This window comes from Odocoileus virginianus, chromosome X (genome assembly GCF_023699985.2).
Source record: "Odocoileus virginianus isolate 20LAN1187 ecotype Illinois chromosome X, Ovbor_1.2, whole genome shotgun sequence".
Taxonomy (NCBI): Eukaryota; Metazoa; Chordata; class Mammalia; order Artiodactyla; family Cervidae; genus Odocoileus; species Odocoileus virginianus.
Window position 1 is genome coordinate 28,066,923 of NC_069708.1, and position 15,662 is coordinate 28,082,584.

General features: G+C 51.9%; 3 protein-coding genes across 4 annotated transcripts; 1 reads left to right on the forward strand and 2 right to left on the reverse strand.

The window, feature by feature from the left end:
• Positions 1-1,351: 1,351 nt before the first annotated feature.
• On the forward strand, positions 1,352-8,500 carry FOXO4 (forkhead box O4). 2 transcript variants are annotated; one of them, XM_020883011.2, is made up of 4 exons: positions 1,352-2,245; positions 5,668-6,372; positions 6,521-6,733; positions 7,060-8,500. In XM_020883011.2, exons 1-4 carry the CDS (start codon positions 1,781-1,783, stop codon positions 7,138-7,140), a joined length of 1,464 nt encoding a protein of 487 aa, XP_020738670.1. In that variant the 5' UTR covers positions 1,352-1,780; the 3' UTR covers positions 7,141-8,500. The 2 variants fall into 2 exon arrangements, with proteins under 2 accessions (XP_020738670.1, XP_020738669.1); XM_020883010.2 differs by having other exon boundaries at positions 5,668-6,733; positions 7,060-7,210.
• Positions 8,501-8,921: 421 nt separating this feature from the next.
• On the reverse strand, positions 8,922-11,035 carry CXHXorf65 (chromosome X CXorf65 homolog). Its single transcript, XM_020883009.2, has 6 exons — positions 10,804-11,035; positions 10,597-10,683; positions 10,249-10,383; positions 9,850-9,918; positions 9,277-9,383; positions 8,922-9,058 (listed from the first exon to the last, which is right to left on the reverse strand). Exons 1-6 carry the CDS (start codon positions 10,826-10,828, stop codon positions 8,957-8,959), a joined length of 525 nt encoding a protein of 174 aa, XP_020738668.1. The 5' UTR covers positions 10,829-11,035; the 3' UTR covers positions 8,922-8,956.
• Positions 11,036-11,409: 374 nt separating this feature from the next.
• Positions 11,410-15,140, reverse strand: IL2RG (interleukin 2 receptor subunit gamma). Its single transcript, XM_020882938.2, has 8 exons — positions 14,963-15,140; positions 14,614-14,767; positions 14,099-14,286; positions 13,760-13,899; positions 13,208-13,370; positions 12,537-12,651; positions 12,207-12,276; positions 11,410-11,896 (listed from the first exon to the last, which is right to left on the reverse strand). The coding sequence occupies exons 1-8, from the start codon at positions 15,093-15,095 to the stop codon at positions 11,720-11,722; spliced, it is 1,140 nt and encodes a 379-aa protein (XP_020738597.1). The 5' UTR covers positions 15,096-15,140; the 3' UTR covers positions 11,410-11,719.
• Positions 15,141-15,662: the final 522 nt, after the last annotated feature.

A 15,662-nucleotide genomic window follows, 5' to 3' on the forward strand; every position in this document is an offset into this window, starting at 1 on the left:
GTGATACCTCAATTCTCCTGCCTGCTAACTCTGTGACTTTGGGACACTAATTCTCTGAGCATTAGTGTCCTTGTCTGTAAAATGGGCATAACAGGGGTATCTACCTCAGAGATGATTTGAGGAGTAAAGGAACTAATGTACATAAAGCAATCAGCACAGCACCTGGCACATAATAAGTGCTCCATAAATTTTAGTTGTTATTACCAGGAGTGTTTCTTAGAAAAGTTATTTTGTTGACAGCAAGGAACATAAACAGCAGTTGGGAAAAACTTCATGGTAGGAGGTCGGCTTAAGGCGATACTGCAATTTAATCCTCTGATAAATAAGATCTTGAACTGGGATTTGGATGTGGGAGGTTAGGGAGATGAAAAGATGAAGGGTAAGTCTAGCTTAGGAGACTGGGTACATTAGGACAACCATCAACCAAATTCAGAGATAAGAGTATCCGGAGGATAGGGATGTGGGTGCAGGAACAGATAATGAGTTCTGTTTGGAACCTGTTGAATGAAAAGTGAAGCCGCCGAGGATGGGAACCTGGAGAACATCAATATTTGAGGAGAGGCCAGAAGAATCAGTGGAGAAAACTGATTGGTCAGCAAACGCACTATCGGTGGGAACTGCGTATGCGGAGTGGAGGGCGGTGGGGGAGACACTACGATCAGCTAACCACTCGTTTATGTTCCCCAAGCCCTCTGACCAACTCAACACTAAAACAACTCTATTTCCTCGTTAGTTCTTTGCTTCTTGCTTTTCGGTTTTCTCCTTCTTGCAGAGACCGCATTTTTTTTTTTTTTCCCCTTTTGCCCTCTTCTGACGGAAAGAGGGAACGGTCTAGCATCTCTCCACACGCTCATCTAGCGATCCTGAATCGCTAGGAAGGAGGGAGGAAGGGGGTGGGAGGAGGAAAATGATTTTTAACGAAAAGAAAAAGTCCGAGACCACCTCTAATAATAATAATTAATGTTCCCCCTCTCTATATCCTGCCACGCTGCTCTCCTGCCACCCTGATCGGGCTGACCGCGAAGTAGGACGGGAGATGTAGTCCCCATGCCCGACCAGGGTGGCACGACTAGAGAACTCGGTTTCCCAACCCGCTCTCCAGGCGCGTGCGCAGATGGCTGCCCTGGCGAGTGGTAAACAGAGACGTCAGGCGGGGGCCGCTGCTTGGAGCAAAACAAAAGGGAAACCCGGGGGGCGGGGGGTGGGGGGTTTGATAGGGGGATTGGTGCGGGAATTCGAGAGGCTGGGGCCGCGGAGACCTGGACCCGATAAAGAGGGGGGAGAGGGGAAAGGCGGGGGGAGAGGGAGTCAGGGGAGGGGCAAGTGACGCGAGGGAGCGGGGCGTGGGGGAGGGCAGTGATCCGGGTGGAGGAAATTCAGGAGGAGTGTCCGGGGGGCAGCAACTTAAAAGGGGGAGGGAACTGCGGCTAAAGAGGCGTTCTGTGATGGGAGAAAGATTTGTGAGGGGATACGGAGCCTCAGGTTTAAAAGAGCAGGAAGCTGAGAGGTTAGGAGAAAAGTGCCTTCGCTAGGCGGAGGTTACAGGTGGTGTCTCAGAAAGAGCTCCGAGGCTGCAGCCTGTAGCAGGGAAGAAACGGAGAACTGTGTGCAAGGGAGAGCTTAGGAGCAAGCATCCAGGGGTGAGGGGAAGTTCGAGACTTTCTGAGGACTGGCAGGAATGTGCCCCCTGGCCCTCGTTGCTTCCCCCCTGAGGGGAGGCATCGCTAGGGACTGTGGCAGGCTCCTCTGAACGCTGAGCGGCGGAGGTCCAACTTCACGTATGGATCCAGTAAATGAGAATTCAGCCAGAGAGGCTGCCGCGATCGTAGACCTCGATCCCGACTTCGAACCCCAGAGCCGTCCCCGCTCCTGCACCTGGCCCCTTCCCCGACCAGAGCTCGCTCCCGAGCCGTCCGAGCCGTCCGAGGTGGAGCCAGGTCTGGGAGAGAAGGTACACCCGGAGGGGCGCTCGGACGGGCGCACCCAGCCGACCCTGTTGCCCTCCAGGCTCCCAGACTCGGCAGGGGGTCCCCAGCCCGGGATCCTGGGGGCTGTAACAGGTCCTCGGAAGGGAGGCTCCCGCCGGAATGCTTGGGGAAATCAGTCATATGCAGAACTCATCAGCCAGGCCATTGAAAGCGCCCCCGAGAAGCGACTGACACTGGCCCAGATCTATGAGTGGATGGTCCGCACGGTGCCCTACTTCAAGGACAAGGGTGACAGCAACAGCTCAGCAGGATGGAAGGTAACTATGATCCCCCTCAATACCTGTCTGTTCCTGGTTCCCACCGGTCTCCTTACTTCTACTCTGCCTCCCCTTTTACACCCCTACCCCAGAGATCCACCTTCCACTGTCAATTAGACAAGCGTTTACTTAGGACATAGTATATGCTGCTAGGTGCTTGATGCTGAAGGATGACAATGAATAAGACATTGTCCTTGCCCTGGAGAAAACTGAATTCTCTGCTCACTGCTCAACACTCCCAGCACTTTGGCTTGGGCTGCCCAAAACACTTATCCCCACAGAGAAGTCTTTATCCTATGTACAGCGGGAACTGTGTGGATTCCCTGCAGGAACCTAGCCCATCTCCCACCCCAACACCTTTTCTCCCATTCCTGTGGGAGTACTTGGATTCCCTGCTTGCCTCCCAGTACCTCAGGGTAGAAGTACTGTTCTAGGATTCTGCTACCCAAGAAGACGGAATGAAGTGGCGAAAGGTAAAGTGTGATACCCCCGTGGGAAGGAAGTGGATCTGACGCACTAAGAGAAAAAAAAGGAGGGGCTGCCTCAGTTTACCCTATATAATGCTGAGAAACTCTCCCTAGTCAGGGGCTATCCAGATTGTGGGGGGAAGTTTTCATTTGCTGTTGAGGAATATTCATGAAAAAAAAAAATAGGACTCTGACTTTAGAACACAAGGTTGGGGGTTCCCTTGGCTTCCCATAAGGAATGCACTAGATGCTCCGAAAGCTTGTCCTGAGAAATATGGGACTCACAAAGTTAGGGAGCTTCAACTCCTACTGACGCCTTGTACTCCAGTAGGTGGTGAGACCAGCGTGTAAGGAAATACGGAAGGTTGAGTGAGCAGAGGGTTTTCTTCTAGGTATAAGAGATCGAGGGATTGAGTCTGCAGTATCCCTTGAGGTTGGGCAGAAAAGAAAGCAAGACAGCTGACTGAGACCCTTGGCACTATTTCTGGGTAGACTGCCACGCCACAGTCGCAGCTCATAAAGAGCTCCCCTCCTTGGACCCAGCCTGCACAGCTGTTTTTCTTTTCCCTTAGGTTCATTTTCCAGGGTAGAAGAAATAATGGTGAGTTGTTAGTTATGCTGTGGGAGTGTAGTCCCGCCTTAGAATTGACACTTATATTGGGTTTTTTTCATTTACAAAGTAGTTAAAATTTTTAACAAAGTAGTTAAAAATCTTCACAGCAGTTCTGAGATTCCACATGTTACATATTAGGAAACTAAGGTATAGAATGGTTGGGAAACTTGCCAAAATCGATAGAATGAGGACTACAACTCAGGTCTAACTGTAAATTGTATGCTCTATCTGCTAATCCACGCTGCCATGGAATGATGGCAAAGCCAAATCAGGCCGAGTCTGGAGCCTGCAAGGGTCTCATCCCTCACTCCCTACCCTCAAGCCTGAGCTGGCTTCCCTGGTGATATGCCAAGGTTACCACCACCCCACCAGGGGGCGGCACTCACTTAGAACAAGAAGGCTTAATTTAGGTGGCTTGGGGAGCAACCAGCAGGTGCCCTCCTTCCAAGAGGTAAAAACGGTAGGCTTCTAAGAAGCCAACCTCTCCAGGTAGGAGGCTGTAGGAGGTAGTAGTTCCAAGGGCTAAAGAAGAAGGGATGAGCAAATGGCACTCATGGGTTCTGAGTATAGGGAAGGGAATGAGCCTTCTCAGTAGACCCAGAGTTAGAAGTTGGAAAAGCAGAGGGGAGTGGGGAGGGAGTAGAAATCATAGTGCCAGAAGTAACTGTGGCTCTTAGTTACTAAGAACCCAGGCTGGATGGACAAGTGTGATTCCCTGAAGGAACCCAAAACATTAATGCGGCCAGAGCAGTTGGAGTGCTGTTACTGCAGGGTCCCAGGGAGACAAGGAGTTCTTCGCTAGAGAGCCCTGGAGCAAGAGGCCACTTAAGAATATTTTCCCAGGCAAAGGCTCTCCTTATCTAGAGCATCTGGCTGAAACACATGAAGTGATTTCTGACTATCCATAGCCTCAGCCTCCTAGTTGCTCCAAGGCCTTCTGGGCTCTTCCCAAGTTTCTAAACACTGAAGAGCTTCATATGGGAGGTCAAATGCCCCTTAGTTTAGAGTTCCTATGCAGAAATTCCTGAGGAGAAGTGGGGAAAAGGAGGTAAGAAAGAGAACGGAGGTTCCTGAGGGGCGGGGTGGGGTGGGGGAGGCCCTGCGGATACAAAAGGATGGTGCAACTATCCTGGAGGAGCCAGTAGAAATAAGCTGCTCTAGGGGTTCAAGAAGCTGCCAATCTCAGCTCCCTGGGCCCCTGGAAAAAAAACTTATCTCTAGCAGAATATCAGTAGCAAAGGAGGAAGGAAAAACAGAGCTTCTAGTACCCAAGGCACTCAAGAGCTGACGGAGCTTCAAGGGGAGATTCACCATTCTTCACCCAAGGGCCACCTGTCAATCAGGCAACAAATATTGATTATGTACTGGGAGCTTGGCACTCTGAGGGGGCCACTGCAGGAGGGCTGCCTACCTGGACAACATGTCCTAGCATTTACAATTGATAATACAAATTACTTGAAACTATAAACAACATAATATAGATTTTGGGAAAATTTGTGTGGAACAGATGAAAAATACTGAACAAGAAATCTGGCTGCAGAAGTCAAGCAACCACTTTAGGAAAGCGAGAGGACTGAAGGTTGATTTTGACAAGCTAGCAGAATTGAGAGAGGGGAGCTCCTTCTCTGGACAAGGAGGGAGGGAGGGAGGGATGGGCCTGGTGTATCTGAGGCACAGGGAGAAGCCTGGCCTGAATGTAGTTGAGGGTGTGTGTCAAGGAATCGGGGGAAATCAGAAAAAAAAAAGGAATCTGCAAATCCTGTAGAGTGCCAGGGCCCAAATGCCCTGTGTGGAGTGGAGCACCAGCCAGGCTGAGGTTCCAGCTCCTCAGCCTGTTCAGAGGCCTGACTCAGGACAGGGTGGGTCTGTCCTGGGCTGCTGTTGTGCCACTGTCCTGTAAACTCCACCCAAGCTTGCACTCAAGGAAAGGGGTGGAGCTGTGGAATGCTCTTTCCCACTGGAGCCTAGTTCTTGATGAACTAGGAGTGCGTCTTCCCAATGCTTACAAGCCCCAGGCAGCCCCCAGAGAATTGGGTCAGGTAGAGGGCTGTGAGCTTTTCAGGGGGGAAGGGGGTGCAGCGCCCTGTGAATAGGTCATGGCTCTGGTTATCTCCCCGACCTCTGTGCAGAGAGGTCTGGCCAAGAAGCTTGTCTTCAGGTGGGAATTGTGTGTAGTCTCCTCCCCTGCCACCACCTCCCACCCCTACTGTTGCCTGTTTTCCCCTCTAATTTGACTAGTTTTGCATCTCCAGGATCGCCCACCCCCGGCCACGCCCCAGTGTCCTTTTCGACTGGACTGCCGACCACTGACCTGACTTTCTTGTTGCCTCTGCCCCCTCCAGAATTCGATCCGCCACAACCTATCCCTGCATAGCAAGTTCATCAAGGTTCACAACGAGGCTACTGGCAAGAGCTCCTGGTGGATGCTGAATCCGGAGGGAGGCAAGAGCGGCAAGGCACCCCGCCGCCGGGCAGCCTCCATGGATAGCAGCAGCAGGCTGCTCCGGGGCCGCAGCAAAACCCCCAAGAAGAAACCAGCTGTGCTGCCAGCTCCACGTGAAGGTGCCACTCCGAGGAGCCCTACTGGCCACTTTGCCAAGTGGTCAGGCAGCCCTTGCTCTCGAAACCGAGAGGAAGCTGATGCGTGGAGCACCTTCCGTCCACGAAGCAGTTCGAATGCCAGCACTGTCAGCACCCGGCCCTCTCCCAGGGAGCCGGAGCCTGAGGTGCTGGCGGAAGAGGAAATGCCAGCCTCAGCCAGTGGCTATGCAGGGGGTGTCCCTCCTACCCTGAAAGAAGATCTGGAGCTGTTAGATGGGCTCAATCTCACATCTCCCCACTCGCTGCTGTCTCGGAGCAGCCTCTCTGGCTTCTCTTTGCAGCATCCTGGGGTTCCAGGCCCCTTACACACCTACAGCACCTCTCTCTTCAGCCCAGCAGAGGGGCCCCTGTCAGCAGGAGAAGGGTGCTTCTCAAGCTCCCAGTCTTTGGAGGCTCTGCTCACCTCTGATACGCCACCACCTCCTGCCGATGTCCTCATGACCCAGGTAGATCCCATTCTGTCCCAGGCTCCAACACTTCTGCTGCTGGGGGGGATACCTTCCTCCAGTAAGCTAGGCACGGGGGGTGGCCTGTGTCCTAAACCCCTAGAGGCTGCAGGCCCCAGCGGTCTGGTTCCCACCCTCCCGATGATAGCACCAGCACCACCTCCAGTCATGGCGGGGGCTCCAGTCCCCAAGCCCCTGGGGGCTCCTGTGCTCACACCTCCTACTGAAGCTCCAAGCCAAGACCGAATGCCTCAGGATCTTGATCTCGACATATACATGGAGAACCTGGAATGTGACATGGATAACATCATCAATGACCTCATGGATGGGGACGAAGGACTGGACTTCAACTTTGAGCCAGGTATGGCCCACCTTAATCATGGCAGCATCTCACAACCTATTCCTGTTCCTAGGTGTCCAGCTAGTCCTGTGATCTAGCAAGGGGGAGATTGAGAACAAGGGGTAGCTGGAAGTCCCAGGGAATTAGAGGGAGGACATCCCATTAGAGTGGCATAGTTTCCAGATGGGACCTCCAAGGCCCCTCAGCAGTGCTCACTGCTACACGGAAGCACGGGAGAGGTGGGGGAGGGGCTGTCTCTGTTTTCCTTAATGTGGTTCTTGCTGATGGAAAGTTGTCGTGCCCCCAGATGAGTCTCTGACCTTGTCCTCCGTTTTTTCTTCCCACAGATCCCTGAGCCATGGTTGGAAGCTTCATTCCCTGCTTCAGAGACAGAACCAGGCGTGCCCATATCCACTCTTTACCCTTGACCCCTCCCAGGGAATTTGGGACCCTGCTTTAGAGCTAGAGTAGGGTCTGCTCACCTGGGTACTGAGAAAATTATAAAGATATAGCTGGGGGGTGGGGAGGGAGAGGGGAGGGGAAGGGGAGAGGGTTTATTCTCACTGTGCCAATTAGGGAGCCATCCTCAGCTCCCCGCCCCCACGCATTCCCACCCCATAGATTTTGTAGCATGGGCGGGCAATACTGTTGGAAATGTGAAGTCACCAGTGGCCTTACCCCTGCCTTTGGGAGCAGGATTTTTTGTAGAGTCTTATCTGAGCTGGTCCAGGCTGGACTGAGCCTGAGATTTTTATGCAGTGGCCCCTTGGGCCAGTGGTGTGGGATTGGGGGTGTAACAGGGATCTGGAAGGGCCAAGGTATGAAGCCTGGAATGGCTGTGGCTCACCAAGCCAAATCACCCTTGGAAGACTATAGATAACAGAAAGGCTTTTTGTAAACCTTCAAAGAAATATAAACACATAATAGGGAGATGTTACACAGTGGCAAGGTGTTAGTGATGGGGAGAGTGCTTTTTTCTTTTTGGAAGGCTTTGCCATAGTCACCTGATGCAAACACTACAGATATTATTCTTGGAAACACGGGGGAGACAGGGGAGAGAACCCTAGGCCTGCAGAGAGCAGGGGGCAAGGGGAAGAGCTCCCATGAGGACCAGGTCTAGAACATGATCTGCACTGAACTAGCTTGGAGTTTTCCTGAGGAAAAGCTAAGCCAGGTGCCTTCATCCTGTCACCTTGTGCCTAGGAGTGTGTGGTGTTGGGGTGCAGCCACACTCTCTCATGACCCCCTATGGGTTACTGCTATGGTGGGAGAGTGCAGTTGAGGGCCTGGAATGAGTCTGTGGCCTGGGAAGGGGGTGGGAGGGGGGAGAAGAGAAGGAGGGAAGGATTTAGGGTGGTAAAGTTAGGCACAGAGACCTCCCTGTTCCAGGCCCCAGACAGCTGTCCCTGCCCTTCTTCCCCTTGCCTGACTGCAGGGGTTATGGGGAAGTGTGTGTGGTGGCAGGCAGGGGGAGGGGTGGAACCGGGAAGGGGGAGCTGGGGAGCTTGGCTGAGGGTCTGGGAAATGAGCAGGGATGGAGGAGAATGTAGATCAGGTTTACTAGCACCTGCTAGGGAAGGCCATCTGGGGCTCATTCTCCACCCTAGCCCCCAAAGCAGTCCCTCCCCCAGTCCTCTTTGCATTGTCCCCTCCCCCGCCCCTGCTGTGGGTTCCCATCATTTCCTGTGTCAGCGCCTGGCCTACCCAGATTGTTTCGTGTGCTAGATTGGAGTGGGGAAGTGTGTCAAATCAATAAATGAATTAATTCAATAAATGCCTATAACCAGCTCTGGTTTCTGCTGCCTCTCTGTTCCCCTGCGGATAAGGAAGGAGCGGGGATAGGGACTGCCCAGAGGCAGACTGGTGGGGGGCAGGGGGATTTCAGTCGGGGACTTGGTGGAGTATTGTGGGGGAGGGAAGATGCCCATCCCATCACCTAACCCCAGCAGGAGTAGGCGGTCTGTGATAGGCCTCCCAAGGGGAGGTCGTCTGGTTGGAAAAGACCCCACCCCCTACTCTGTCCCTCAAAGGCTTATTGTACTACACTTTGCTGCCTTTCCTCACCCCCCACCCAAGTGCTTGCCCCTGCCCTCTCCTGGTCCTTTGGATCCTGAGAGCCTCCACAATGCCTGGGGCAGATTTAAGGCTTGGTGTCGATAATGGGAGAAGTCTTTCTTGAAAAAAGGAACCTCACATTAAATGCCAGTGATTTCATTGCAGCTCTCACTTGGTCACTTTATTTTGTTAGCGATGTTTATCTCGCTTACTGACAAAATCCGCTCTGGTCTTCAAGACCGGAGCCCTACGAGTGGTCCCCTCTTCATCTGATCGTCCTGATGATTTGGACTGGAAAAGGAAAGGGTCAGTAAGTACAAAGGCCCCTACAGAGAAGTTTTCTACAAACTAGGGCCAAAGGCAGGACCAAAGAGGTGAGAGGCAGGTCTTGGGCATAAATGTTGGATTTGGAAAGGAAATTCATCCCAGAGAGCCAGGGCAGAGAAGACTTCAGTAGACAGGTGGGGAAAGGAGGCTTCTGGGGCAGACCATGTTCGGTTAAGGCTTACTGGGAGGTTCATGGAGGATTCAGTTGGAACGACTTTCTTGGATTCTTGGATTCTAAACATTTTCGATCGACTTCTCTCCAGGAGGTCACATTGTGTACTCAAGGCATCTAGGAACCAGGGAAAGTCACCCCCCACATACACACCTCTGAGGACTAGAGACCTTCCCTACCCATCCTGGCCCTTCCATCATTCACATGATCACTTGGAGTAACCAGGCCTAAAGCTAGGCTGAGGAGTAACCCGAAGGTGCCTAAGCTTTACTCTTTTCAGTGGGAATCGGGATGCCAAGAATCCAAAAGCAGAAGATGAAGGGAAAGATGGGAATGAGGTGGTGGGGATAGGGAGATGTACTGAGAAGATGGCTGAGAAATGGCGAGGAGGGGTGAGTGGGACATGCACACTCCACCTGGTTTGAGCCAAGCACCACTCCTGAAGTGGACCTAGACCTAGACTCTAGACTCTAGGATCTTGTGATCCTACCTGACAGACTACACCAGCCCCAGCCTATATTCTCAATCACCCAGCTGAGTCCAGTATCCTTCACATTCCTCCTTCCTCCATCATGCTGCTTACCAACAAGCTTGGGTTCTGGGTTCTTCAGGAGGGGCACAAATGATTTGTAGGCATTCTCAAATCCATCTCCTGTGAATACAGTAGTGCAATACCCCTAGCCCCATCACCCAGCCTCTCCCTTCCAAAGCCCAAAATTTCAGGACCCTAATACTCAATACTACCTTGGGCTGGTGTAACTTATTTCCTCCCCTCAGGTCCATCCCTCAGCCAGGTCGGGGTAGGGGTTGGAAGCACAGAATATGCTAACTTAACCATTGTCACAGAGGCAATGCTCTTTCTTAGGCTTGACTAGAGACAGTCAATTTGGATATGGTCGAGGGGGCCCTACTTGAAGGATCGGATTCACAGTCCAGCTTTGGGGCCTTACTCTATCCCTGGGGAATGCTCCCAAGTCTCTACCTGGTGCCCCACACTCCACCTTACAAACGTAGTAGGTGTTTCGAGCTGTAAGGAATTTGTTGGCATAGTTTCCAGGAGTCTTCATCAGAAAAAGCAACTTCACTGTCCCCGTTTCATCACATAAATCAATGGTGTCTGGAGGGAGGCCACAGGGTAATTAAGGCAGCTAAGGAGGGGGAGCGGGAGTGAAAGGGGCCAGTGATCCTATCCAGAACAGGTTGAAGATGCTGTGGGGATTCAAGGAGCTCTCTTCTTGCCATCAGGAGAACTCGGGGGCTTGAAGTTGTAGGCTCGATGACCGTACTACTTCAGACCCTTGGCCACGAGTCCCCTCCCCACACTCCTCACCTGTTATAGGCAACCCCACTTTACAGCGGGCATAATGCAGCAGCAGAAGGACAGAACAGTTAATGTTGGCCAGAAACCGCTGATTATCTGAGAAAAGACAGGATGGGGCATGTGGCCCTTCCCCAATTATACCATCCCTGTGCCCTCCACTGCGCCTCCAACACCCCCAACCCTACACATAGACTCCAGCTCTGTGATACCCCTCACCTCCATGTTTGATAAAGATGAACATGCTCTCAAGATCTTCTCACTCTTCAAAGAGAGTCTTGATATGTCATGGCAGAAGGAGGGTGTCCTAGAGGCCTTGGGGAGCCAAGTGGGCCCAAAAGATCAGGGGGCTGGAGAGGCGGATGGATTACATTGACTGAGGAGGCCCAGACTGGGCAGACAGGAGAGAGCTATGGGCAGTAGTGGATAACCAACATCCCTAGGGGTGGGGCCTGAGGCTGCAGCTGAGGGATTATGAGGTCAGAAGTGCTATGTGTGGCGGGGGGGGGGGGGGGGGGGAGGAAGGCTAAGAGGAGAAGAACCTGGGTGGGGTCTATAAAAATGTGTTGAAAATGGGGGCAATGACAATAACCGAAGAAAATCAGGGCAGCATGGTAAATCTTACTCTAAACTGGCCCCCGGAAAGAGTGTAGGACACCTAGAATGAAGTCTGTTTCTGGAGCAGCACCCTTTCCTAGGGAATTTGTAGAGCCACTGTCACTGTGGCAGGAGCCCATGGCTCCTGTTTCATGCCCTCAGTACTGTGCCTCCCACCCTCATTGTATCCCACGTTTCCCTTGCTCCCCACCCCAACAATAGACATCCTTGATGATTATCAACAGAAATTTTATTTCTCATTAGTTTCTGGAACAATTGAAGAGTAGATGGCAAGGGGGAGGGAGGGACGGCAGAAGCAATACTGTGAGGAGGAAGGGCTGGACTGGGGGAGATGAGAAACATGGATGGGGCCAAGGGGCAATTCTCAAGTAGGAGATATTGAACGAGGGGGCAGTGATGGGGGAACAAAATTCAAAATCAGCCACAGGCGGCGAGGTGAGCATTGGACCCAGGTTGGTTGGACAAGGGCAAGTTAGCACAGTTTAGGGCTCCAGGACCCTGGATTCTCTTCAGGGCCTCAGGGCTCAGGTTTCAGGGTGTAACATGGAGGAGCCCAGTAGGGGCTGTGCTGGCTGCAGGGGGAACCCCCAGGCCCTTCCCCTCCTTTGGGGGGAATCTCACTGACGTGGCAGAGCCGTTCACTGTAGTCTGGCTGCAGACTCTCCGCCAGTCCCTTAGATACACCACTCCAGGCCTAAAGACAAATAGCTCCAGGTCAGGGGCCTGTGCCAAGGGAACTCTCCTGATCTGCAACCACTGTGATTACAGAAGGGACACACACACTCCTGGCCCCCCAATACCACTGTTTCCATCTGCCTCAACCAATCTAGGATCAGTTCTTCTGGGTGTCTCTCTGTGTCGAGCCCATCCCCCAAATGGTCAGCCGCATCCTGACTGTTAGTACAGGCCCCTCTCCCCTCCCCTCCTTCCCCCATGCTCTGTCTAGCTGGCAGGCAGTTGGTGGCAGTTGACACACTGAAGTCTGCGTATGACAGTGTTCTCACCGAGAAGTTTCCATGGTATTCAGTAACCAGATCCTCTAGGTTCTTGAGGGTAGGAATTCGGGGCATTGTCCTGAGCAGGGAGAAAGAGGGAATAGGAGCACATCAGTCACGCTCTTTTATTATCCTTCTCCCCCTTCTCCCACATGGAATGAAATGAGTCTGTGTTGCCTGTGCCTGCATCTTCTTTTCATCCTCATGCCCTCTTGGGTGATCCTCTTGGGTGATTCCTTACTGTCCCGCCCTCTACTTCTGGAGACCCTGTAATAACCCTCCTCTACTATTCCCAGCACCCCCTCCCCACCGCATTTTCCTGGGATTCGGAATTCTCACCGTTCCAGCCAGCAGTACACACAGATGAGGCTCACAATCAATCCCATGGAGCCAAGAGGGATCAGCACAGCTTCCAATGCAAACAACGAAGGATTTTCGGGATTCTCAAGATTCTCTGTCAGAAAGAGGAAAGGAAAAGAGACCTAACATTTGTCGTACCCCTACTATGTGCCAACATTTAGAGCACCAACTTGGTGCCAGACACTGTGCTAAACACTATCTGTGTATTCAATCCTCACAACTCCTGAGGGGCCAGGGAGCAATTATTATGTTCATTTTACAAAGAAACAGAATCAAAGAGGTGAATGATGTGCCCAAGGCCAAAGAGGTAGGAAGTGGCAGAGGCAGGTTTAAACCTTAGATTTGCCTGGTTCCAAAAGGCATCTTTACCACACAGGCTTTCTGGGAACACTGCAGGGAAATCTTACACATTCTGTATCCCCCCTGAATATCCCCTCAGCCTCCTTCTCAACCCACTCTCCCCACTCTATCAACACACTGATCCAACACTACACAGAAAAATCCTGCTTCCTGGGAGTTGGAGTTGAACAGTGAGGGGAGATGGGCCACCAAGTTTGGGGTCTTAGCGGTAGGGAGGCAAGGCAAAAGACAATGGTGCTAGAAAGGTTGGGGTACTCATGGGTCAGGGTGATGCGTTAGGCCCATTTTACCTTTTGAAGTATTGCTGCCCCAGTGAATTGGGTAGCTCCAGTCACTCCAATGCTGAGCACTTCCGCAAAGTGGGTTATAACGGCTCCGAACACGGAACGTGTAGAGCTTCTGTGCATCCACACTAGGCAGAGAGAAGCTATGTCTGTGGTCCACGGATTGTTCCTTGAGGAGAAAGAGAGTGAGGGAAAGATGGGTGTCTATAGAAGAAGGGAGAATGAAAACTGCTGCCCCCACTCCCATCTCACGTCATCTTCTGTTTCTTCTCAGTTTCCCCCTCCTCTCTTGACTATTCAAGTCACACTGCTACCTTCACTAACCAGAATTGAATGCTTTTGTTTACTTGCCTTTCTGGTATTGGGAAGAGTATGAGTAGGGAAACCTTAAGGAAAACTCAAAGATGAGGAGAAAGAAAGGAGTCAGAGGAGCAGGGTGGAAGGTGGGCAGGGGAACTAAGAGGCAGACAGCAGGAGCTGGGGACCAGCATTCCTACTGGCTGATTGAATCCTTTATTCCTACTTGCTCGGCCTGGGCTGCTATCCCCACTCACTCACCGTCCAGCTTTGGTCCCGGTCACTCCGGTACTGCACCAGGTGCTCCAAACAGTGGTCCAAGTATCTGTTGCTCCAGCTCAGTTCTAGCTGGAATTCACTCAGGTTGCGAAGTGTCAGGTTCTCCGGAGCCCAGGGGATCACTGGAGATATGTGTGCGTGTGTGGTCATTCCCCTGGCCTAGATAAGTCAGGATCCTGAAGGTAGTGCCCCCAAGCCCTCCTCCCTTCCCCATTCTATCCCTCACCTCCTGTTTTCTGCCACGTACACTCATGGTGAAAGAACACCACTTTAAATACTCCAATACCCCACAATATCCTTTGACTTTCCTTTCCAACTTACCCAGATCCTGCAGTTTTAGCATCTGTTTGGGCTGCTTCCTGTGTTCCCGTGGGTCCTGGAGCTGGACAACAAATGTTTCATAAAGACGGATCTCCTTTTTTCCAAACCAACAGCCAGAAGTGATTCCTTCAGAGAATAGATAGTGGCCACACTCCTGGAGTTTATCATCACCATTAAAGTTCCTGTACCTAGAGAAAATTTTCAAGGGACAATAACAATGAAGTAAACTTGGGTACTCCAGATTTCCACAGCCCAACAATGAAGTAAACTTGGGTACTCCAGATTTCCACAGCCCAGCCTCAGCTCCTCTAAACTGATTTTTTTTTTTTCTTCTCTAAACTGATTTATGACTTACCTCACGAGAAATTAGTGGAGAGCTTAGGGTGCTGGCTACTCTCTTTCTTGGTCCCCATACAGTCTTTTCACATCTAGTCTTTCACATCACCTCCTCCTCCCGCCACCCACCCACCCCCCCCTCCCCCCCGGCCCAGCTACCGCCTCTCCCTTTCTCATACCCATAATGCAGAGTCAGGTTGTTGGGCTGGGGCTCAGAGCTGCTGTTCCAAGTGCAATTCATATACTCCACATTGAACACAAAACACTGAACCTTTGGGAGGGGCAGAGTGGAAACATCGAGGGTCCCAGCGGGTGTCGAAGTCAGGAAGGAGTCTAGCTTGGAGAGAAAATGAAGTGGGGGAGGGGAAGAAAAGACAAGATGGTCGGAAGCAGAAGCAGAGCGAGGCAAGGAACCCTTCCCTTGCCCTCCCTACAGTACTCTTAAATTCTGCCCGCATCCTTCTAATGCCCGGTGGCAGGTTTCAGGATTCTGTGCGACCCCTTCCCACAGCTTCCCTTCTCACCAACCTCCTCCAGTCCCAGGTTTCCCACCAATGTCTTCATTCCCATTGGGCGTGAGGAACTTTGGATTCAGCCCCACCCCCAGCAGAGGCAGCTGGAGAAATAAGAGAGATCTGAGTGGCAACGGTGGCTTCAACATGGCGCTTACTCTTCGTTCCCTGGGTGTTGACTGTGTCAGGAACCTGGGCCCCTTACCCACTACCCCTCCCCACCCACACATTTCCTTCTGTCATAACTTCCGGTGGAAAGAACCTTAGAAACCAGGGCTTTACGGAGGGTGTGGTGAATGTCTGCTATGACACAGGCTAAATCCTCCAGGAGATTAGGTGTTAATCTAATCTGTAGGTATAACACCACCACTGTAATGTGGTGTTAAGTAGAGACTAAAGCTGGGTATCCAATATTGTTGGACTCAAGAATCCTCAGACTACCTAGATCCCGGGAAGGATCTGTTCACTACCACCACCATTCCCAATCACCTTCTCATCTAAATTGTTTCATCCCATAGAGTGGAAGGTCTGAACCTCCCCTCATCTGATGCTAGGCTTCTTCCTTGACTCAGTTACCCTGAAACGGCTATCAAAGCTCTACTGTCTTGGGCTGGACAGAAAATGCAGTCTTGGCTCCCATGAGCACATCTATAGCTATCTTCCCTCTGACCTAATCCAAATCAGAATATCCATCCTTAGCTGTTTTCATAGCTGGA